General features: G+C 40.3%; 1 protein-coding gene across 1 annotated transcript in view; it reads right to left on the reverse strand.

Moving 5' to 3' along the window:
- Positions 1 to 251: 251 nt before the first annotated feature.
- The window catches only part of LOC134541500 (excitatory amino acid transporter-like), a 73,453-nt gene continuing 50,135 nt past the window's right edge, over positions 252 to 23,569 (reverse strand). Inside the window, exons 4-12 of the mRNA XM_063384994.1 lie at positions 22,270 to 22,468; positions 14,782 to 14,989; positions 12,400 to 12,463; positions 11,536 to 11,635; positions 10,311 to 10,437; positions 9,571 to 9,804; positions 8,254 to 8,448; positions 6,144 to 6,278; positions 252 to 4,658 (exon numbers count right to left, since the gene is read on the reverse strand). Coding sequence (XP_063241064.1) covers positions 4,472 to 4,658; positions 6,144 to 6,278; positions 8,254 to 8,448; positions 9,571 to 9,804; positions 10,311 to 10,437; positions 11,536 to 11,635; positions 12,400 to 12,463; positions 14,782 to 14,989; positions 22,270 to 22,468 — 1,449 coding nt within the window. The 3' untranslated portion in view covers positions 252 to 4,471. The remainder of the gene's footprint in view (positions 4,659 to 6,143; positions 6,279 to 8,253; positions 8,449 to 9,570; positions 9,805 to 10,310; positions 10,438 to 11,535; positions 11,636 to 12,399; positions 12,464 to 14,781; positions 14,990 to 22,269; positions 22,469 to 23,569) is intronic.

Here is a 23,569-nt window from a genome sequence, read left to right on the forward strand (position 1 = left end):
CACGATGTGTATTTAGTTGATCTGATAAACTGAAATGTCATGCCAAGTCATGTAAATTACTCGCTTCACTCTCCAGGAGCATTGAGGTAATCAAAAAACGCTAACATTAAATTTCTTTGAATTTGTAGTAGAGTAAAAATTATATTCAAAATATTTTATTTGTGAAAATGTGTCGTTTTATTTCTTAAATGTAAAACTTTTATGGTAAAATTTCCGCTATAATACAGAGTGTTCATAAAAGAATGTTCCAATTTCAATGGTATATTATAATAGTTTAATTTAGACAATAAATTTGATCACAGATCAAATTGAAGGTAAACTAACACGGTTTTTCTTAAAAATGTCCACTATGTGCATCTTTAGTTATACAGCACACATCCAATTTAAAGTCGATTTCTTCCTGCACCTTGTTAAACATGTCTGGAGTAATGGAATTCTCTTTTGAATACTGTATCTCAACTCTGGCGGCGGAACATATACACATTATTTTATAAAGACCCAAAGTAAAAAAAATTACACAGCGTTTAGTCAAGTGAACGTGGAGGCCAGCGCAAAAGAGATCTGTCGTGTCGTCGGTGGATGTTTTTGCCACACGGGGATCACAATTGAACTCTAAACTAAACGCACTTTGAACTTAAATTACAGATGAACTCTTAGCAAATTGTGGAACACAAAACACTTTACGCTCAGGAGTCGCCATTTTGTGTAGGTGGCTCTGCAAGAGAAAACAACAAAGCAGTACTCGCGCATGCGCTAATCTAAAACTGGTTCAGTTACTCATTAATTGTGACCCTAAACCAACACTCTACAGCGCTTACTATTAATACTATTAAGATTTATAACATGGACATTATTTTAGGTACATACTGTATTAGAAACAAATTTGTTGAGAAAAATTGTGAAGGAACTAGAAAGGCAAGATAGCTATCATAATAAATTGACACGAATAGCCTTAATAAATAGCGATGACAAGACCACGAGATAACCAACGTGGCGGATGCGACCGAGTCTTAATGTGTTTCGTCGTCGCCTCACTTTGATTCCATGTTCCACTTGGCCAGGGGTCGGCAGACTTTCAGAGAGATGAACCGAATATCAAGTAAACAGATTCCCCAATTATCTAGAGAGCCGCAATATGTGTTTTCTCTGTAAGTACACGGAACTTTAAAACGATAAAAATGAGATGAAATCAAACTATTTTATTCAAAAATTCAATATAAAGTCTTAAAAATAAAGGCTACTTAGAAAAAAACGCTAAAATGTAAAAAAAAAAACTGTGGTTGTTATTAGTAGATCTCTACTGATAACATAAGAAAACCTAAAATATTTGGATTAGTTATTAAAATTAAAAAAAATTTACCTGGACTTTGTAAAATTTATTACTTCCTTGGAACGGTGACTTTGCATTGCTTTCGAAAGCTTAGCTTGCCTGGCAAGTAACTTCTTATTTTCCATTTTAGACATGATTATAAGTTGTCGATTAATTTACTTCATTTTCAATTTTTAATTGATTAATTGAAGATAATGTTTGTTCACATTAATAGGTAGAGCCAAAGATTGTTAGAATAGAAAATGCTAGTTTTTTTTTTGTTGTGTCATAGGTTTCAGGAAGCCTACTCCACGCAATCAAATATGATTGTCTCTATTGTAGGGATTTTTTTGCAGCCGTACATTTATGGTGATATATCAAATTTGATTTCTCTCTTTCGTAAGCTTCCAAGCGGTTGACGAGATCTGATTTGTTTTCGTGCTGTGGCAGCACTGTAAGTTGCAGAGCCTGTGTGCTGTGCGGTCTGCCGACCCCGGCTCTAGGGGCTACACACAGTAAATATATTATGTCTTTGTTTGATATAACTATGCCGCTTTGAGTTGTTTCAAAACTCTGACAGGTCCGGGTAAAAATATTTCAGGTGAGTATATATCGTTCCACTACAAGCAAAAAAACAAAACAAAAAATGAATAACTGTCCATCATGAAACGGTATTTCCCAAAATCCCGAAACAAATTTTCTGGTGCAGTGTTGTAATTTATGTGTGATTTATATAATACTATCTTATATACAACGGCGAGCAGCTTTGTCAAATTGTGACAAAATCTAAGTGTTTCTTGTTGATCAAATTTTTTCAACAAAATTTTTTAAATGAACCATAATCACTCCCTTATGCAACCACTTAGAAGAAATTACTGTGTCGTAAACAAAAATTAAACACTTCTTTAAGCTGAACACACATTGTCATCACTTATTCTGATCGATCATGCTTTATTTCACTGGTATCGTGGTTAACTTGCTTCAAGAAGATTACGTAGGATGATTGATGTCATCTTACGCCGCAGGTGAATGGTTTTGCACTGATGAAGATGTATAGGTAAATTATTTTGAGACCAAGGTGAGCCAAGCATGGTAGAAGAGCATGATTGGAAAGAGAAAGAGGATATTTTGATAATGTATTATTACTATGCATTGACCAGAAACGCAATACGATAAATTTTAACTTCCAGTATGGTAATTTGCCAGTGCATAGGCTACTTTCCTATGATCTTTGTACCTAATGATAATTGTCATTTAAGTTTATTATTAAGTCCAAATTAACTCCAAATATGTCAGTGTTTCGTAGTAGTGAGTTTGATACTAAATTGAGCACGTTAATATAGTACCTTCACGTAAAACTGTGAAAAAATCTAAATGCAAAAAATATTTGTTTTGAATTTGAGGTTGAACTCTTGATGAGTTTATTATTACTGAAATAATTTGAAGTGTCTAATAATTTATGGAATAAGACATATAAATAAAGAAATAAAGGATACAAGTGAAAACTGTTAAGTTTGCTTTCCAACATGTCATTTTAAACGCTGAATATATAAAAAAAATGGAAATCTTTTTTGGTGTATTTACTCAGAAAATTGTTTTTCTATACTTTACATGATACACAATATTAACAAAACACGTTTTGAGTATCGTAATATTTAAAGATTGCCAGCACTTAAGAGTCATTTTGTGCATGGCTGAGAGACAGTTCGATTTAAAAAAATGACACAAAGTGCTGACTTGACTTAACCTAACACACAAAAAATATTTAGTGAAGAGTTGTGGCTTTCCAGAGAGTAACACAAACTTATACCTAGGTAAAACTTATTATCTACATTATTAAAATACAATATCTTAACAATAACCCTTATAACAAACATTTATAGGATACATTAACGTAATACTCACTGATACACACGTAAAACACATTAAAGAAATATGAATTTATATTAAATTATTTATTCTTACTCACCAATAAATTTATTTCTATATTTTTGTAAATCTAACACTTGAGTAACATGTTCGGATCTTTTCCGTGGCGTGTATATCAATCAATACACTGCCGATGTAAAAATGCTATGCATGTGTGTGTGGCGAAGATCATGCAGGGAAGAATAACAATCAGTTTTGTTACTATGCTAAAAATAAATAAGATTTATTTTCAACTTTTGTACTTCGGAATGCTCACGCACATAAACATAAATGCGTATAGCTCCAACTTATACTTGCATGGAATGCGCCTTCCCAATAAATACTAACGTAATAATACTAATATTCAGATATCTATTCTCCTGTTTAATAATTTAGGTAGAATGGTCTACATTTGAATAGTATAAGTATGATTAATTATTTTTCTTAAGTGTATATCTTCCCTAGTGGATATATATATAATAAATGTGGTAAAGATTTTCAGTACCTAATTATTACGATAATTATATTATAAATTAATTTAGCTGCACAGTGTGGTAAAATTATACCTGTTAATCCATTAAGGTGACAAATCTCTCCAATTAATTTGGTTTTTAGTTTTCTAATACGATATAATATTAAAATAATAATTTTACTGCTACTTTAAACGTATTGAAATCAAATCGCGGATAAACCTCAACTTTTCTCCTGAAAATATAGCTGTAGTGGGAAAATAATTGGTTAGAAAGTTTAGAGTTGTGAAGTAAATATGATTAAATATAGTATTTTTTAAAGTCAGAGATATATGTTGACAAATTTAGCATAGGCTATACTCGTTATTGTTTACCCGGTAATTATCGAGTTCCCAAAACAGATGCCCGAATTTACGGCAGTGGCGAATCGGTCATTCCTGTGAAATATTTCATTCCCCTAGTTCACCCTCAATTTATATACTCAGACTGCTTATATAGTTTAGCCTGCAACTGCTATCAATAATCACTCGGTACAATATTTATAATTTTTTCATATGATTAATAAAAGAAATATCATTTTACGCGATGAATAATAGATATCTATATATGTACAACTCTATGCTAGCAAATGTTTAAATACTTGCACACTTACAAAGTGCATTGAATGAACAAATAACATGATGGTGGTACATTTGTGGAACTACTTCTACTATGTGTAATCCGGTCGCACTGAGGTGCCAGGTCGCGGAGCGGTGTTGCCAGGCCGTGGAGCGGTGTTGCCGGCTCACACCTTGGTGTCCACCAGGTCCTCGTCCAGGACCACCTCGGCCCTGCGCGGCGCCTCGCCGGGCGAGTCCCCGTCGACGCCCCTCTCGGCGTCCATGCGGTCCAGCTCCGCCTTGGACAGGTGGTACACGATGCCGGCGCCGAACGCGTCGCCCATCACGTTGATGGACGTGCGGATGCGGTCCCTGCAGGCACCGGCGCAACCACCTCGCTTCATCCACACCTCCCAGTGTTCCCCTTACTTTCGTCAGTGATACAACTGCCATGCAATTATGGTGATACTCCTACATTTGTTTTGGAGAAGGAAAATGTACCACATCTGTGTGGAAAATTTCCTATACAAACTTCCATTACATATTTAGGAATGATGCTGAAAATTTCTTACAGTGTAGGGCTGGCAATACAAAACATGGTATTTGAGGAAGAATGAGCTATGAAATAAACATGAACTAAAAAATATTATTACTCACTTAAAAATAAATGCAGACCAAAATGTTACCGTTTCTTCAAGTCTCTGAATGAAATATGAAACTCATAATATGTACCGCTTTCTATGCGGAAAATGTAGGGACTGTCTCAACAGCACTATTTACCCTAATATTCTTTGTAAGCGGTATCACAAGTGTTACGAGGCTGATAGAGACGTGGCCGGCTATCCAGGCCGGCGCGCCAGTCTGAGGGACTGCTAGAGGGGGCTCTGCCCTCTGGAGGGACGCGACACTGGTAGCACCCGTCTCTCTCCCTTCCTCAACTCGTACGACTAAAAGGACCTTGCATTAGTAGCGGATTTCTGGAAACCGCTTCACCTCTCCCCCAGCCTACCATGGAATCCGGGGCCTCTCTCTATCTCTAGAATATTCGGCAGGTTCCCAGAGCACAGTCGCGTGAAGTAGCGTAACTAGAACGCCATTAATCTGGCAGCTTCGAGTGTTTAATCGGGGGATTTCATGACGCGACGACCTTCCACCGAAACACAGAACAAGGGAGCAAGCAACCCGCGAGCTGCAGTGAAGTGAATATGGTGACATTTGGCGAGCGATAACGGGCAACGAGAGACGGGCTTCGCGCGGAGGTCGGAGCATCGGTCACGAGTGAGACTGCAGCGTGTTGGGACCAAGGTTTGTGGCAACAGACGAACAGTGGGGAGAGGAAATAGTGGACTAACGAAAGTGTGATTAACTTGTGGATAGTCATTTAGGGTGTTTTAATGTAAAAAATTGCGTAATTATTAGTTAATTAGCGACATACCTCAGCGTCATACGGATGAAGAAACCACATAATATCCTCATAACCATCCACGAATGTTTATATTAAGAAAACAATATGGTTTGAAGGTATGTGTGATGTACATAACTGTTATGATTACAGAAAAATTAGTATTTCTACTGAAATTTGCTCTTCTTCTCAGTGGCATATTTCAAAAAATTAACATCATTTCCATTTTGTGTTGAAGTAATTTACATTTTAATGGCTAAAAAAATTGCAGGCTTGGAACTCGTTAACAAAACTTAACATTGTGTGGTTTTAGGTATAAGGATAGAGACCAGGTTACTTCACACAATATAATGGAAACAATCACGCCACAGTGAGTTTTATTTAAAGAAAATCAACTAATCTGCCGATGAGGAAAGAGCACGTGTTCTAGGAGAGCCCTGCCGCGCGGCACTCACAGCAGCCAGTCGACGGCGAACAGCAGCGAGATGTCCTCGGTGGGGAGGCCGAGCGCCGTCAGCACCATCAGCATGGTGATGAGGGCGGCGCTGGGGATGGAGGCCGCCCCGATGCTGGCCAGGGTCGCCGTCAAGCTGCGTCACACGAGCAGCGAGCAGTGCACGTCAGCCTCTGAGCCCGACACGTGTCGACGCATCATGCACTCACAAGTCATAGACAATCAACATAGGTTTGCTATGGTAACAAAGAAGTGTGTGCGTGGAGTCCACGTGCGACAGCAGTGAAACCAAAACAAAAAAAACAAAAAAAAACCTAAAAGTTTATGTTTAAAAAAATATTTTACAAGGAATTCGTTATTTAATTTCACAAAAACATGAATAAATTTTGGTAATTAGTTTATGATAGCTAATTGGCTTATGATAGCAAAAATACGACACAAACGTTTGGGATTTAATATGTTCTCAATTCCTAGAAAATACAGCATCAATTGTTGCACTTCACCTAGTAGTTAGGGTATTAAGTTAATCGCACAAATCAATAACTCATTTTCACACGAATAAATACATTATAGATAATTTAATACAATACACGAAATATGGTTAGCCGTTACGAAACCTGAGGAGTAGACAAACGCAAGCAGCGTTACGAGAATTTAATAGCATCACTGCTGCTTATTTCTACCTCTCCCCTGCCGTCTCCCCTTCCAACCGTAACAACTATCATATAGCATGCTACGCTACGTACCTATCTCCACCCTCCCTTGTCATCTTCCCCATCTATCGCTAGTGCATACGTTGGAGTGGCGTCGCCGCTGACGCATTCTCCCCTCTCCCAATTCCCCCACTACGTACCTAACTATTCCTCTAAAGCGATCGTAAATTTCGTAACGCTCGAAAATTGTAGCGCCCTCGGCGACGAGTCGCATATGTCATACGAAGCCTACTACGTGCACATGCGCTGTCTTCCAGTTCTTTGAAAAAAAAACATTTACATGTTCTGCAAACAACACATTGGTATTCCAGTGTGTACACTCCTTGACGACAACACTGCCCCTGCTCGCAGCCTGGCCTCAGCAACTGACCATAGAATGAAAACCCTCACGGACACCAAATGGCAAGCTGGATCTATTGTTGTAGTCGTTGTCTCGCACTGGCTGGGTCCACCATGTGGCAAGTGAACCTCTGGGAACCCATGTTGTTGACCAGTTCACCCTCAGAGTCTCGAGGCACGCCATGGACCCGGTGCGAGATGCCACACCCACCTGACAATGATGATCTCGCCAATGCCCAGGCTGACGCCGTTCATCTGCGCGATGAAGATGGATGGGTCCACCACGTGGCAAGTGAACCTCTGGGAACCCATGTTGTTGACCAGTTCACCCTCAGAGTCTCGAGGCACGCCATGGACCTGGTGCGAGATGCCACACCCACCTGACAGTGATGATCTCGCCAATGCCCAGGCTGACGCCGTTCATATGCGCGATGAAGATGGATGGGTCCACCACGTGGCAAGTGAACCTCTGGGAACCCATGTTGTTGACCAGTTCACCCTCAGAGTCTCGAGGCACGCCATGGACCCGGTGCGAGATGCCACACCCACCTGACAGTGATGATCTCGCCAATGCCCAGGCTGACGCCGTTCATCTGCGCGATGAAGATGGATGGGTCCACCACGTGGCAAGTGAACCTCTGGGAACCCATGTTGTTGACCAGTTCACCCTCAGAGACTCGAGGCACGCCATGGACCCGGTGGTGAGAAGCCACACCCACCTGACAGTGATGATCTCGCCAATGCCCAGGCTGATGCCGTTCATCTGCGCGATGAAGATGGCTGGGTCCACCACGTGGCAAGTGAACCTCTGGGAACCCATGTTGTTGACCAGTTCACCCTCAGAGTCCCCAGGCACGCAATGGACCCGGTGGTGAGAAGCCACACTCACCTGACAGTGATGATCTCGCCAATGCCCAAGCTGACGCCGTTCATCTGCGCGATGAAGATGGCTGGGTCCACCACGTGACAAGTAAACCTCTGGGAACCCATGTTGTTGACCAGTTCACCCTCAGAATCCCCGGGCACGCCATGGACCCAGTGGCGAGAAACCACACCCACCTGACAGTGATGATCTCGCCAATGCCCAGGCTGACGCCGTTCATCTGCGCGATGAAGATGGCGGCCACGGCCTCGTAGAGCGCTGTGCCGTCCATGTTGACGGTGGCGCCCACGGCGGCCACGAAGCGAGTCACGCGCCGGTCGATGTGGTTGTTCTCCTCGAGGCACTGGAAGGTGACCGGCAGCGCGGCGGCACTGCACACGGTCCAAACAGTCATGGAAGGTCTTCAAAATACATACAAATAACCTTCAGACAATAGTTCTCACGGGTATTTCCAGTATCCCTTTCCAGGAAAAGCAACATAAGATTTGTTGGTAACTATAAGTATTTAGGTAACTTTTGCAGTCATAAACAAAGCACAAAATGTATGTGCTTATACAGTAACTTTTTCATCATAACTAATGGTAAGTGCTTCGTCACTACTATTGTCATCATTGTTCCTTGCTATTGACATGTGCATCTTCTTTAACCTTTTTTTCTGTTCAGCTCTTCTTGTTTCCCTTACTTTTTTCCTTACACATATTACAATATGCCTATTTTGAAGCTTAAATCAGTGTATACATACAACACACCAAAACAATGCAGTACTGCCAGACTACACATGAGCTCTTCCCTGTACGGTTGGGAGAAATTTCTCATTCCACTGCCCATTTTAATAATCCAATGGATTTACAACTAATAAAATGGCCTTATATTAATCTTTATGGTGGACGATTTCTTTTATTATAAAACTGATATTTTCTATGACAAAGTTCTTTAGTTCTTTCACTGAATATCAATGTAGAAACTCAAATTTTTTTTAATACAACAATTTTCTGAAATACCATCGCATTGGATTATGAGTAATTTGAATGCTGAAGATTATTTCAGTAGGTACATATAAATAAGATGGCTTTCTCTACTGGGAAAATAAATATATTTGTCAATTTGGAAATAAATTTATTTTTCGAAATACTCTTCATGTTTCCTAGTAACTCAATTTTAAGCACTCACCTGTGATAACAACAAAAAAAAACATTCAGTGACTTTAAAACAGGCCAAACCAGAAAGAATTTACCCTATAAATGGATGCCAACATAGGGCAACAGAGATAAACTCCTTGGGTGGGAAAATGACTGCCGGGAAAGGGTGTAGGCAAGGGAAAAAGACTCACCTGGAGGCTGTACCCAGCGCGGTGACCCAGGCCTGGAATATTCCCTGGAAGAAGATCTCTGGGTTGCGGCCCATGACGAAGAAGTTGATGGAGGACTATAGAGAGGCACTCCTCGGACGCGGAATGAGTGTGGAAAGGGGGGTGGGAAGTGGACAGGACTCACCTGGAGGCCGTGCCCAGCGCGGTGACCCAGGCCTGGAAGATGCCCTGGAAGAAGATCGCTGGGTTGCGGCGTGTGAAGAAGAAGAAGATGGATGGCAGCGTGATGAGGGCATGCACCAAGAGGCCCAAGATCACAGTGACCATGTAGAGCCCCAGCTGCTGCGCCGTTACTGCCATGTTGTCGATGCTCATGATCTTGCCGGCGATCAGACACAGGATGCCGACGGGTGAGCACCTGCAGTCAGCGCACCACAGCCGGGGCATTGAGACACCTCACGAACAGGGTATTTAAAATATACTATATGGTTTAACATCTCACAATAGTTGCAGGTGGACACATGCAAAAAAACAATTTTTATGAATCGGAAAAGGGAGCGGACATGTGTAAACAACAGTGACATCATTTATCTGAAGTAATTCTGGAAACCAATGAGAATCAAAAATTGAATGGTTGGACCTGGGTCCTTTGTAATGAGATATCAAAACGCTACAACTGAAAAACTTTGCTCGTTGGAGGTGTGGATTAAACTGGTGCATAAAGTTAAATAAAACTACAAAGAAATACCTATAGAGTATTTAAATATTGCAAATGTTTTTAAGAAAGAATAGTGAGAAATGAAGATTTCCTGAGAAGAATCTAAGAGCTAAGACATCCTTTTGGATATTCTACGACGAAAAGCCTACAATATGAGGCACACGATGGCTCAAGCATTGGCGTTTTATAACTATAGATTTACTCACCACATCACGATGCCAACCAGTTTCATGATGATGTCGTTGAGCACCATGAAGAAGTCCACCATCAGCCTCCCAGCAGCGCCCATCTGTCCAGCCACTAGGCCAAAAGCTATGCAGAACACGATCATGCCTGTGCCGGGAACAGAGCACACGCACAGATAAGCTTAACTGCGATGAATTAATTCTCATTAAACTAAAACGTTGTAGATTTTAATGGTGTAACTTGAATGTGTGTAATTTTCATTGTTGACTTGCTTGGCGCCTGAGGGCCCTCAAGTTGAATGTAAGATAGTGTGCCAATGTGTTAAAATGAGGGTAACACCCTAGTCTAGTGTACTTGTGATATCATATTAATACTTGGGGAATATTGTCATTACCTAATCATTGTGTGCTGTGCGGCAAATTTATGTTATATTTACACAGCCAGGCTCATCAGTGGAAATAGGCCTACTTTCAGATTAAATGCACTCTATGTGTATAAAATTTAATGTACAAATGAATGTGATTTGAATAATTTGGGCATGAATTGTTTTCAGAAAAGCACTGATTTGTAGATAAGTAAGATAATAGGATTGGAAAGGTCTTTAGGTGACATTACAAGACGTCAAAAGAGTGTAAATGTGTTAATAGTATCCTATAGTGCAAAAAAATGAAGTGCATGTATTTTCCATGTTTAAGTATGACTTCTTCGATACAAGAGTAATCATTGTTTTTATTCCATAGAAAAATCGTGAAGTTTAAGTTCTAAGGATGACCGGTTATTTATTGCATGCAAGAAATGAAACACGATGATTGTGTGGTGGAGTAGTGAACAGTTTTTTTTTGTTTGGGAAATGAAGTGGAAATATTTTACACTTGCAAGAGCCCCAATCAAGTTACGACTGTATAAAAATCTCAGTGGCAATTTTAACATCAATTACATCACTGTTAGAACATTGATAATACAACAGCTGAAAATATATGGGGTCATAATATCTATCCGAAAATTACACTTATCGTGCGGGTCACGTTTTGTCTTTATTGACAAGAGAAAGCTCAACTTGATGAATTTTAAAAGTGAGAGGAAAATTTATAGGCGCAGAAAAAATTTATCAAATCTAATTGTTTATTTCAGCAAAAGTATACACTTTTATGTTTGTATCAAAGGCTTTTCCAGTTAAAATGCTTCTATAAAACTGAAGTGTTGTGTTTGGAACTGTAACTACAAGTAGTTTACTACTGGTCTCACCCATGACGTTGGTGCCATCCTTGTACTCGAGCTCGTGCTTGAGGGAGAACCCGCCGGCCGGGTCGATGGAGGCATTCACCTTCGGCACCAGCTTCGGCACCTGCGGCACAGCAAGCAGGCTCTCACGAGAATACAAAGTGACTGAATGAGCAACTGATACAGCACACAAACCATGGTCAAAGTAGTGAGCACCGCATTAGTGTACAGTCATCAAGTCATCATATCTTAGCAGATGTTCTGAGCTTGCCTCTTAACAAAGGGTACAGTATAGTAGAGTTTTTAGCTTGCCTCTTAACCAACCATATAGTGTATAGTAGAGATGGGGGTTGTTCAGAACTTCTATATGTGCAGTTGTGATTTATTTTAAGTTTAGATTGTTGATTACTAATAATGCAAGGTCAATATAGACATTGCATTATTTGTAAATTATAACTTGAGACGATCACAATTGGCCTGGAAGGGCCGTTATTACTTTATCAGTGGCCAAGTATGGCTATTATGTCTAATTGTTCTAAAAATATTGACAGCTATGTTAGTAACTGACTGCGTACTATACTGCATTGATGGGAGTGGTTAAATGCATAGCCATTTAAATGTACGGCAAACATTCTGAAATAAATTTATAAGTAAAATTCTTGATAAAAAGGAATAAAGGAACCATGGGGTGATTTGGCTGGTAATTTGTATTTACTTTCTGTCACTAAGACAAAATGAATTGAAACTACTTCCCTTAACAAGCTTACATCTCGAAGCTATGCATTTATATTTATAAAGGTAAATATTATGCTCATGCGGTTTCAGAATTATATTTTATCGGTTTATGCAAGCGTGCGTGGAATTTATGGTGAGCCGGAGGACACTCACCTTCTTGTATGTGGTCTGCACTTGCTGGAAGCACGCTTGCATCAGGTTGTCCGGGAACATGTTCCTGCAACAACACTGCTGTCCAGTAACACTCTCTGAACTCTCCTCCATTCGCACTGAATACAACCCGAGAAACAAGCCATGCCCAAAATTTTTTCATCTTTTTCCCTCATCAATCATAACATAAGTTGGTTAGAAAAGACATTTGGTCTGGTAGTCAGGGAACCTACTTGATGGTTAGAAATTCACATGTTAAATTCCCAGTATCACACAGAGCTTGCAATCCGCCTGTGTTCGCAGCGTGTTCAGACACTAGCGCTGCGGATTCCTAGCGGCCAATCGCAGTGTGACGACACAGCAACTTCTTCCTCTGGCGACCGTGACTGAGCTGTCAAAGGGAAGCCCTCAATGACGTGTCTTGGTAATGCAACTGGCCGTACACACAAGTACTTACAGTTGCGTACCCCCCCAGCCATTAGATTAACTAACGTTAAGGGGGTGCCTCACATTTCAGGTAAAGATTTTATATTTACAGTAATCACATAAAAATTGTAGACTTGTATTGTTTACCAGTTACTGTGTTGTTCCTTCATAATTACAATGTGGAAGCCAAGAATGTTGAACAGTTCCAGAATCACCTCACCTAGTCAGGAGGTCATAGTCACCATCCCACGGAGATGTCTTACGATTACGTGTCTGGATAGCTCTAACTCTTGATAAATTAAGTAAAATACCGGGAAATATTCCTGATCTTTGTCAAATACCTGTGGAGAATCAACCTTAGTACTTTAAATTTAGAATATAACAAAAAAAATTCTCAAAGTGAATTAATTTGTTTGAAAAATGGAAGCCAATTTTCAATATCCACTGGCCATTGGCAATTTTCGCCAGGATTTAATTGTAGTAGAACACCATTTAACTAACCTAATGCAAATACTTATTTTGATACTCTTTGTTTGTTTCGTCCAGTCAACTTTATAAAAATAATTCGAAAGAGGATTGGAACGCTCAATGTAAATATGACGACCGTAAGGAAAAGTGCACCATTCGAGGAGTGGGACTTTCGATCTCAGGATATGCCCTATTATATACTACTTTTAAAATAAAAGTAAAACATAGGGATGGTGTTGTGACCTAAAATATTATTATCAGCTCAGAACCATTTGTTTATCAGTTCGGTTTTCGAAAACTACATAATGACGAAGGTTAGAATCTGAAACTACATCCTCGCCACATGAGCAAGGAATCTCAGTGATAATGGTCGAGAAAAACTCCAAGCCTCACAAACTAATTCTAAAGTTTTCATGTCATCTCAGTAGAGACACTTCCCACTTCGCAGTACATTAGACTGTCAGGCTGGATTTCACAGTCCTACAGCCATATACTTAAAAAAAAAATAAACTCTTAATTTACTACCTCTTGTGTAATATGCCAGCTTTCTCTTTGACTTGAACCCCACGGAATTTGCATAGCCATGTTCTAAACGTTAACCACTTATGATAAGCTTTCTTGAAGTGTCAAATTATGGTGGATCATTCACTCAAGGAAAAGAAAATCACGTATCGCGGAGTTACTGGAAAATATTGGTAAATAAATAAACTACAATTATTTTTCTCTCAACAATATAAAAAATGTTACATTCCTAAATTGGTTAATTTTTAATAATTCATAATACATATGTTTTGTCCTTCCTGACTTTTTCTGGACACAAACCGGTCTCTTCGTCTTCGTTATTACAAAGCATTAGATTAAATAAACAGGACTTACCAACTTTTTCTAATAACCACTCGATATTTTTAAAGGGCAGCTTGGTAATAAAGTGAAGTTGTGAAAACAGTTCCCCTACCAAAATATTACAGTATTGGCTTAGAAAGTCTACTTATGATCAACAGAGTAGTGTTAATAAAGTGGGTGTGGGCATGGTGTTGGTTACCAGATAATGTCGAGATAGGTGTCGGTTACCTTATAATGTCTAGGATGGTGTCGACTACTGGATAGTGTATAGCAAATGAAGGATACCAAATTATATCTAGGATGGTGTTGGTTAATGATTGATTTCGATGATGGTTTCTGTAATGGGATGATGTAGAAGATAGTGTCGGTTACAAGATTATGTTGGATACCGTATGATGTCTGGGATAGTGGGTTACCAAATTATGTCTTGGATGGTGTCGGCTACTGGATAATGTCGAGGTTGGTGTGGGCTACCTGATGATGTCAATGATGTTGTCGGTTACCAGATGATGTCAAGGATGGTATCGATTACCAGATGATGTTTAGGATGGTGTCGTTTATAGGAAAATTTCAATGATGGTGTCGGTTACAGGATGATGTCGAGGATGGTGTCAGTTACTAGATGATGTCAAGGATGGTATCGGTTACCGGATAATGTCGAGGATGGTGTCCAGAGTGGTGACATGAGCCTTAGTGGCGGGCGCCGCGACGATATTCTTGATGCGTGGGTCGCCCGGGTGGATCATCAGCACCATGACAATGCCCACTATGGCTGCCAGCACGGTGGTGGTGATGTAGTAGACCAGCGCCCGGCAGCCCATGCGGCCTGAGCAGCGCGCGTCCAGCTGCGCCATCCCTGCGGCATGCACCCAACACCAGTACGCCATCCCCTAGTATGCTCGTGATGTAACTAAGGCTGTCCCAGGCTCATGCCTCGACCAGCAAGTGTTCAAAAACTACTGGACATATTATACAACTAGCTCTACACTTGCAGCTGCATTATGTTCACCCTTCAACCATTTATGCACAAAATGCCAGCAGTAACTATGAGAAGTAAACCATAACTACTGGTTATATTAATAAAATCGCTCTATCCTTGCAGCTTCTCTGTGAACCTCTCGTTAAGCTCTGCATAATATGTGCGTGGTAACTATGGCAAGTATATCATAACAATGAGGCATATTACAAAACTCTCTCTACACTTGCAGCTCCACTATACTCACCCTTAACTAGCTATTCATAATATTGAGTGTAACTAAGACAAGTATACCGTAATTACTAGGCATAGTAAACAACTCGCTCTTATATTGCAACTGCCTTTGATCAACCTTTAACCAGCTCTGAACAATATGTGCGTGGTAACTATTTCGTGCACACCAGAAACACAGGACATATCAAGCTATTACTGTGCAAACAATAGCATGAGATATGTTCGCTTCTCAACCGAGCATGTAAAAAAGCTGCACAGTAACCTCGGCATTCGCATCAATTACTTTGGTGCATAATCCTCTGGCTACTTACTGAAGTAATCCATTGCTACCAGAATATACCGGTTATCATTTTTAGAATTGGGAAATGGCCCAGCGATGTCGATGGCTGTCCTCTCAACGGGGCCCCCTTCCTTGTAGGCCCTCATTTTCCCACGACACTGGTGTTGTGACCCTTTTATAGCCGACCATACTTCGCATTGTCTACACCAAGCCTCCTTATCCTGGAAAAACCTCAACCAATAGTAGCGTTGACGGATCTTGGCCAGGGTTTTGTTTACTCCTAGATGACCACCAGAGGTACCATCATGGATTTATTTCAACACCTCTGCCACTAGACTCTTTGGAAGGAGTAGTTGTATGAAACTACTTTTACATTTTGACTATCAAATGCCCTTATTAACAGCCCATTTACCATCCTCAATGAATCCCACTGTGTCAGTAAGCTTTCGCAGCTCTTTAATCACTGGAGCCCTCATGCCACATAGGACATCACGTACAATTCTTTAGCCAGCTTATAAAAGGTGCAAGGTCAGGATCTTGCCACTGCACTGCTTTCAAGCTCGCATTATCCCATTTATCTTCCCCGTTAGTTATTATCGTTTGACGAACATCTTTGATTCCCTCATGTTTCTCCCCCCACCCTAATTGCAATTGTTGCATTCTACCTTGCAAGGTTCCGGGAGAGGCTATCAGCATTGCTGTGAATTCGGCCTTTCCTGTGTTCTATCAGACAATCATACTGCTGCGATATCTTCCTGTGTGTCGTGCAGTCCCATTGAATGTGTCCTGGTTAATTACAGACAAAACACAGGGGGCGTCCTCCTGCTATTCTTATCTGGTTACCTGTAGTGTCATTCAGCTGCTTTTTTAATGTCCTGAGAATATCTACTTCATTAGTGGTGTTTCTGCCATTTTATCCACTGTAGGGCTCTAGTCCAGCTTTCCTTGTCCTGAGGCTTGTTTTTCTTGAGGCACTGCGTGCTGCCTCGATTTCCAGGACATGGTCCAAGGCCTTGCAGTTCTTCTTGTGCCAGGCCAAACGAAGAGTTTGCTGAACATCCGCATCTATAAGTACGTCTTTAAATGCACTCATGGCTAGCTGCTGGCGGAACTCTGTTGGTGCTTCTGGGTAGGCGAGGTTCACGAGTCGCTTGATGTCAGTTTCGTATATTTGGAGTGTTTCAGAAGATCGTTTTTGATTTGTCTTCAAAGCTGTTCTATACACCTTGCTTATGTGTCGGTCACCATACCTCAGCTCAAGGGCTTCCGCTAATATTAAATGTTTTTTCTGATATGGAACTGGAACGGTCTGCATTAGCTCTAGTGGAGATTCTCCTTAATTATCCGACAGCACTCCTAGGTCACAGCTTCTACACACCATTCGGTTGCATGTTCAAGTTGAATTAACCTTTTTTCCTGTCAGGCAAGTTGTTCTTGTTGTGAAAGGTGCTACTCCAAACTTTTCACTTTGCCTTCCAAGTGGATGCTGGTTTCATTGATTTTTTTTCATTTCTTCTTGGTTATTCTTGGTATACTCTATTTCGGTCTTTATAGCATTGTTCACCTCTCTTGGCTGTTCTTCATTTTATTCTTCATTTTTTGGCTATTATCAAATTTATTCTTCATATCTACTTGGATATTCTTAATTTCCTCTTAAGTACTTTTGTTGTTATTATTTATTTCCTCTTGTCTCTTCTTCATTTTTTCTTGACCCTTATTCTTTCCTCCATTTTATTTTTAATTTCAGGCAAGAAAGCCATTTTGTTTCCAAGTTCGTCGGCCACCATCTTTCGTGTGCTCATACACTACCAGCCTATCACTACTGTCATATGAACTACACTGCAATTTCCCATACGAGCTTACCTAAACCCCTACTAAAAATACCTCAAACTTTACTACTACTCCTACAACACTCAAAACTACAGTTCCTTAACTAACTAAATACTGGAATAACTAAATATGTATTAATGCATTACTTTTAAATTGTCATAAAATAACTGTATACTAAATATATTATTAGGACTATCTCACTTCTGATACAAAATGTTACGAGTATAATGTGGGGAGAAAACTGGATTTGTAAGGTATAGTCCAATTAATTGGTTCAGTTTTATTTATTACACCATGAAATAATTATGCACTCAACATTTCTGTCCACAACAGTTAGTCTTACACTGGTAATTGAAACATTGACACCTTACACTGAAGTCTGGCTCGACAGTGGTTCGCTCTCTGTCCGCCTCCATCCGCTTCCTTGGCACTCTCACACACGCTGCACCGCAGTATAGTCCCCAACTATCGCTCGTCAAAACCAACTAGCTCACCAGGTCTTAACTTACAGGTATTGCCTCCCGATAGATACGGTTCGCTCAGCACGGGTATCGCCAGTATCACTCCCCGAGGGGGAGACTCACTCCACTGCTCCGCTCTTCGCTCTTCGCTCGGAACTCTAGCGGAGACCGGCGTCTCTGATTTTATACTCTAGGCAGACTTTCTGGAACCACCCAGGGCGTAAGGGGGTTGGAAGTGTCACGTCACTTTGAGCCGACCCGACGCCCGAAAAGTCCAGAAAGGTGGTGTTTATTTGCGTCACTCCACGCGGCGGCTTCGGGAAACCCGCAGAATTCCCAGGCCACTGAAAGGGTCATTTGACAATAGCCTGAGGCGGGACTGCGATGGTGAGGAAGGGCGCAGGGGTGTAGCGAGGACACTTTTAATCCGGCCAGGCACACGTGGCATGCCTTGTCAGTGGACGGGCAGTGAAGTCACTGGTCGTGCGGGGCCATCAGCCTGCTCTGATCCTGGCGCACGTCACAGTCCTGTCTATGTTCTAAACAATATTCTTAAGAAGATAGTTCTGAAATTGTGATAATTAACCATTTTTCAGGCTGTGTTTTAAAGAAGATATAGCAGACTTTAAACAAACAAATTAAATTTATATCATATAAAATAAAACACTCTAAATTTTGTCAACTCCTAATAATGTTCGGAAAAATACTTTGTTTTAAAATTAATTGTTAACAAATAAGTGTGAATATTTAATAAATAATAATATAGTTGAAGTATATTTGAAGACAATTACACACTAAATATTGTTTTGAAGCCTAGTTACGCATGTAATATGACGATAATGAATGTTTAATAATATACAGTTTCATGTTATATTTAGCTCATTTACAGGCCTTACAGTAACCATGGTGGCGATTTTGTAGTTAGTACTTGTAATCCTTGGAATAAAAAAATGATTAATCAAGTATGTAAACAAAATCAAATCATGTGATTCATCGCAATAAAAATATCCCCTGAAAGATGACCTCAATGATGATTAATAAAGATAAGAATTTGTAGATTCATTGGCATGAAGTGTAAAATCCACATATCATTGTTGATTTATTTCAGAATCACACAGGTACAATAATTACAGCCTTGCAAGGTATTTTAATTTTCTCACAATTAGTTTACGAAGCAAATTACTCGTTTTCAATAGGTCTTCAGGACTAAAACCCTGTGAAAAACGAAAGTGTTAAACGTACAAGTTTAGGCATTTGAAAACAAGGCAAATACATAAAAAGTGGGATTGTTAAGCCAAAAGCTTAGTTCGGCAAAGATGACTTGTTATAACATTGACGGGGCAAATTATCTCAAAACTGAAGCATTACAGAATATCCATATTAATTCTGAAAATTTATATAGAGAGTAAAAAAATAAAGAAATTACAGTGTTTTGAAAGATACAATGCCCTAACCATTCTTCTAAAAAAGCACCATATTTGAGTATGGGTTGTGGTGGTATATACACAAAGATCATTCCTCACCTCGCCAGATCAAACAAAAAGTCATAAGACACTGAACTCGAATTTAAGAAGCCCAGGATTTCATGGTTTCAAAGCGACTGTGAGGATGGTTCGTTACTGCAAGGCGTAGCCGATTTCTTTCTAAATAACCTTGATAGGTTATAATTTTTATGTCCGAATTAACAATCTAGTTGATGAAAGGAAAAAAAAAGCACAGTGCAATGGCATAAACAAGGAGAGTCATGGCCTTAACTGTGACATGCGAGGATATTATGAGCGGCACAAGTAATATGATGGCATGAATGAACACCTCACTGAAGGAAGGACACAAGTATGACTGCGCTATGTTAAAATAGGAAAGAGTGAGAGTATTTCTCTCACCTGCCACTTTCTAGGACACAATAAGCAGCAGCAGGATATAGAGGGAGTGCATGAACACCTCACCAGGTAAAGAATATGAAATTGATTGCGCTATGAGAAGGTAGGAAGGAAGAAATTTATGCTCTCGCTTCTACAAGCGATGATACGATGAGCAGTGGGATGAACATCTTGTATGGCACACATCAAAACTTACCCAGGGGAAAGACAAACACATTACTGTATTATGAGAGTGTAGGGAGAAGGGAGGTCTGTGCTTTCACCTGTCATGAGCTAGGACACAATAATAAGAAGAAACATCATCTTGAAGGTACGCATGCACAAATTTCCAGGGGAAAGACAAGAGCATGACTGCACCATGAGAGTGTAGAAAGGAAGGAGTTAATCTCTCACGTGTCACTAGCTAGGGCACAATGAACAACGGAATGCGAATTCAGAGGACACACAAGCACATTTTGCTGGGGTAAGGACATAAGCATGACTGCTTTATGAGAGGGTAAGGAGGGGGGGGGGGGCTGGCTGTCATCTACCTGTGATGATCTATGACACAATGATCGGAAATATGGCAGTCTTGAGGGCATGCAAGAACATCGGGGGTAGAACACAAGCATTACTGGGCTATAAGAGTAAATATGGGAGGGTGGGCTAAATTCTCACCTGTGTCAGCTTGGACATAATAAGCAGCAGGAAAAGTATCATAATGGTGCGCATGACTCCTCGTCAGAGAAAGGACACGAACATGATTGTGCTGTGAATGGGTAGGAAGGAGTGAATGTTAATTTCTCACTTGCTGTGAGCGAGAATACAATGAACAGCAAGATGGATATCTTGATTGCACACATCAAATCTTATTGAGGGGGGATTGAGGGAAGACACATGCATGACTAAGCTATGAGAAGGTAAGTAGGAGGGATAGCTGTGCTATCACCTGTTAGAAGGTCGACACAATAAACAGCACGATCAGAATATGAGGGCGTGCAAGAACACCTCACTGGGGGAAGGACAAGAACATGACTGATCTATAAGAGAGAAGGAAGGAGGGAGAGTTAAGCACTCACCTGCTATGAGTAAGGATATGTTGAGTAGCATCTTGATACCTTGAATCAACATCTCACCGTAGGAAATAACATTCACAGTACTGCACTATGAGAGGGTAGAAGGGCAGGAGGACTGTGTTCTCCCATGTGATGAGCTTGGACACAATGAGAAGCAGAATAGTATCTTGTGGGCGCAAAGGAACACATATCCGGGCGAAGGACATGAACATGACTTCACTATGATTAAGTAGGAAGAAGGGAGAGTATGAAATGAATAACGCTATTTCTCAGCATTGATCAGCAAAGGTACCGCCTAAGTCGGCAGTGCTCGGAGGCTACAATATGTAAGCGTGAGGATTCGGATATTGACAGAAGGCGATTCTTTGTGAGTGGGAGTCATGACAAGGCGAGGTTAGCAAATTTGGAATGAGTTGGAGGGAGCATTGATGTCATCTACCGGTGTTTTTTATATGTGAGAATACGGGTAGTGATGGGGGGCGGTTCGTAGTGAGTAACGAAAAGGCGAGTTTAGTGCATTTGGTAAAATAGTAGGTGAGAGTCTTGATGTCACCTACCTGTGTTTTTTAACACTTGAGAATTCGGATATTGACTCAAGGGGGTTCGTCGTGAGCGGGAGTCATGACAAAACCAGGTTAGCTTATTTTTAACAATGAGTAGTTGTAAGTCTTGATGTCTTCCTGTGTATTTTTAGATGTTAGATTACAAACATTGTCAGAAGGCGGTTTGTCATGAGAAGGCAAGGTTAGCGTATTTGGAACAAAAGTAGGTGTGAGCCTGGGTATCGCCTGTGTGTTTTCACACACTAGAATACAAATACTGATGGAAGGCGGTTCATCGTGAGCAGGAGTCACAACAAAGCGAGTTAAACGCACTTGGATCGAGCAGGTGAAAGACTTGATGTCACCTACCTGTATATTTTACATGTGAAAATTCGGACATTGAAGAGCGGCATGTTTTTTGAATGAGAGTCGCAACAAAGCGAGGTTAGTGCATTTCTAACAGTTTATCGGTGGGAGTCATTTGTTGCCTGCCCGTTATTTTAAATATGAGAATACTGAAAATGGGGGATAGCTGGTTGTTTCATGAGCAGGAGTCACGGCAAGATGAGGCATTTGAGTAAAGGAGCCCTGGTGATACATTCTGATGCTGAGGTCCAGCTTAAAGAAATTTGATTATTTAATAAATGCTCTCTGTTATCTTAAGCATAATGATTTTAGTGATACAAATAATTTATATGCCACAGTAGTATCTAACAGAGTGTATTAATTTGTTTATTGGTCCTTTTGTTTTATTTCTAGTAAGAACTGTCATGGAATTGAAACATTAACATACTTTCATAAAATGGCTTACCCCTCGGCCCTAAACCACCATGATTGTGCCGTGCGAGGGTAGGAAGGAAGGAGAATATCGCTCTCACCTGCGACGAGCGAGGACACGATGAGCGGCAGGATGAGCATCTTGAGGGCCCGCATGAACACCTCGCCGGGGAAGGACACAATCATGATTGCGCCGTGCGAGGGCCGTGCTAACCGCAGCAGGAAGCCGACGGCTATCCCCGCCAGCACGGCAGCCACTGTCAGCACCAGCAGCATGTTGCCACGTGCCCAGCGCACCACCTGTGCAACAAGCACTAGCACTCAGGTAGCATCTCGGGAGAATTCCGCCGTCGGTTTGTTAGATATGGAACAGTTATTCTCTTATTTGCATGTTGTCACTAAATTAGGAATATTTAAAAAAAAGTTAGATTTCACTTAATGTAAACCTAATGAATGGTACTCCGAATAAGCATGATTTTATTAAAATTAAATATTATATCTTATGTTATGTTCTGATGCAGTTCATTTTTTTGAAGTGATGTTTTTGTCATTCGAAACATTTCATTCCTGGTTTTCGTATGCTGATAGTCACCATATCGGTTTTATGCATTACAACCACCAAATTGATATTTTTTTTGCTGCAGTTGCCATCTTGGATGATGTCACAGCCACCATATATATTTTTTCCTCTGGGGATCGTCATTTTCTGCTATTTGTTCCTAGAGGGCGCCAGCATCGCTCTGTCTCATCCATATGTGGTCGATGTTCCATTACCTATTAGTGTTGTTATGACCCTTACCTCATAATTTAATTTTTATACAAAAAAATTGCAAGCGATGTGATTCGAACCATAACAGCTTGTAAATCTGGGCTTGGTAAACATACGCCTCTGACCACTTTTTAAACTTATTTTTTATTATATTTAGTTACATATAATGCATAACAACACAAATGTAAAAATAAATAAATTACATGTTGGACTACATACAACATGCTTTTCCTGTGTGCAAAAATAATAACAACGATCGTTTAAACAAGTTAAAAACCAATACATAAAAACTTAAATACTTTCAGTCCAAAGATTTATACACACTCTATAAAATTATAAAATTAAATGGCAATTCATCTGAGTTCCTTAGTAAAAAATTAAATATAAAAAGTGAAATAGATCCACAGAAATATACACCCCACATTTACGGTCTTCCAAAGATTCATAAACCCGACATGCCTCTGCGCCCGATCATCAGTTGTTGTAATTCCCCATGCCAGAAACTATCAAAATATCTCCTGAAAATTGTTGAGCCACTAGCAGGACAGACAGATACATTTGTCAAAGATTCTAATCATTTTATTTCTATAGTCAAAACACTGAAAATAGAAAACAATGATACCCTGGTGAGT

Source organism: Bacillus rossius (genome assembly GCF_032445375.1).
Source record: "Bacillus rossius redtenbacheri isolate Brsri chromosome 4 unlocalized genomic scaffold, Brsri_v3 Brsri_v3_scf4_1, whole genome shotgun sequence".
NCBI lineage: Eukaryota > Metazoa > Arthropoda > Insecta > Phasmatodea > Bacillidae > Bacillus > Bacillus rossius.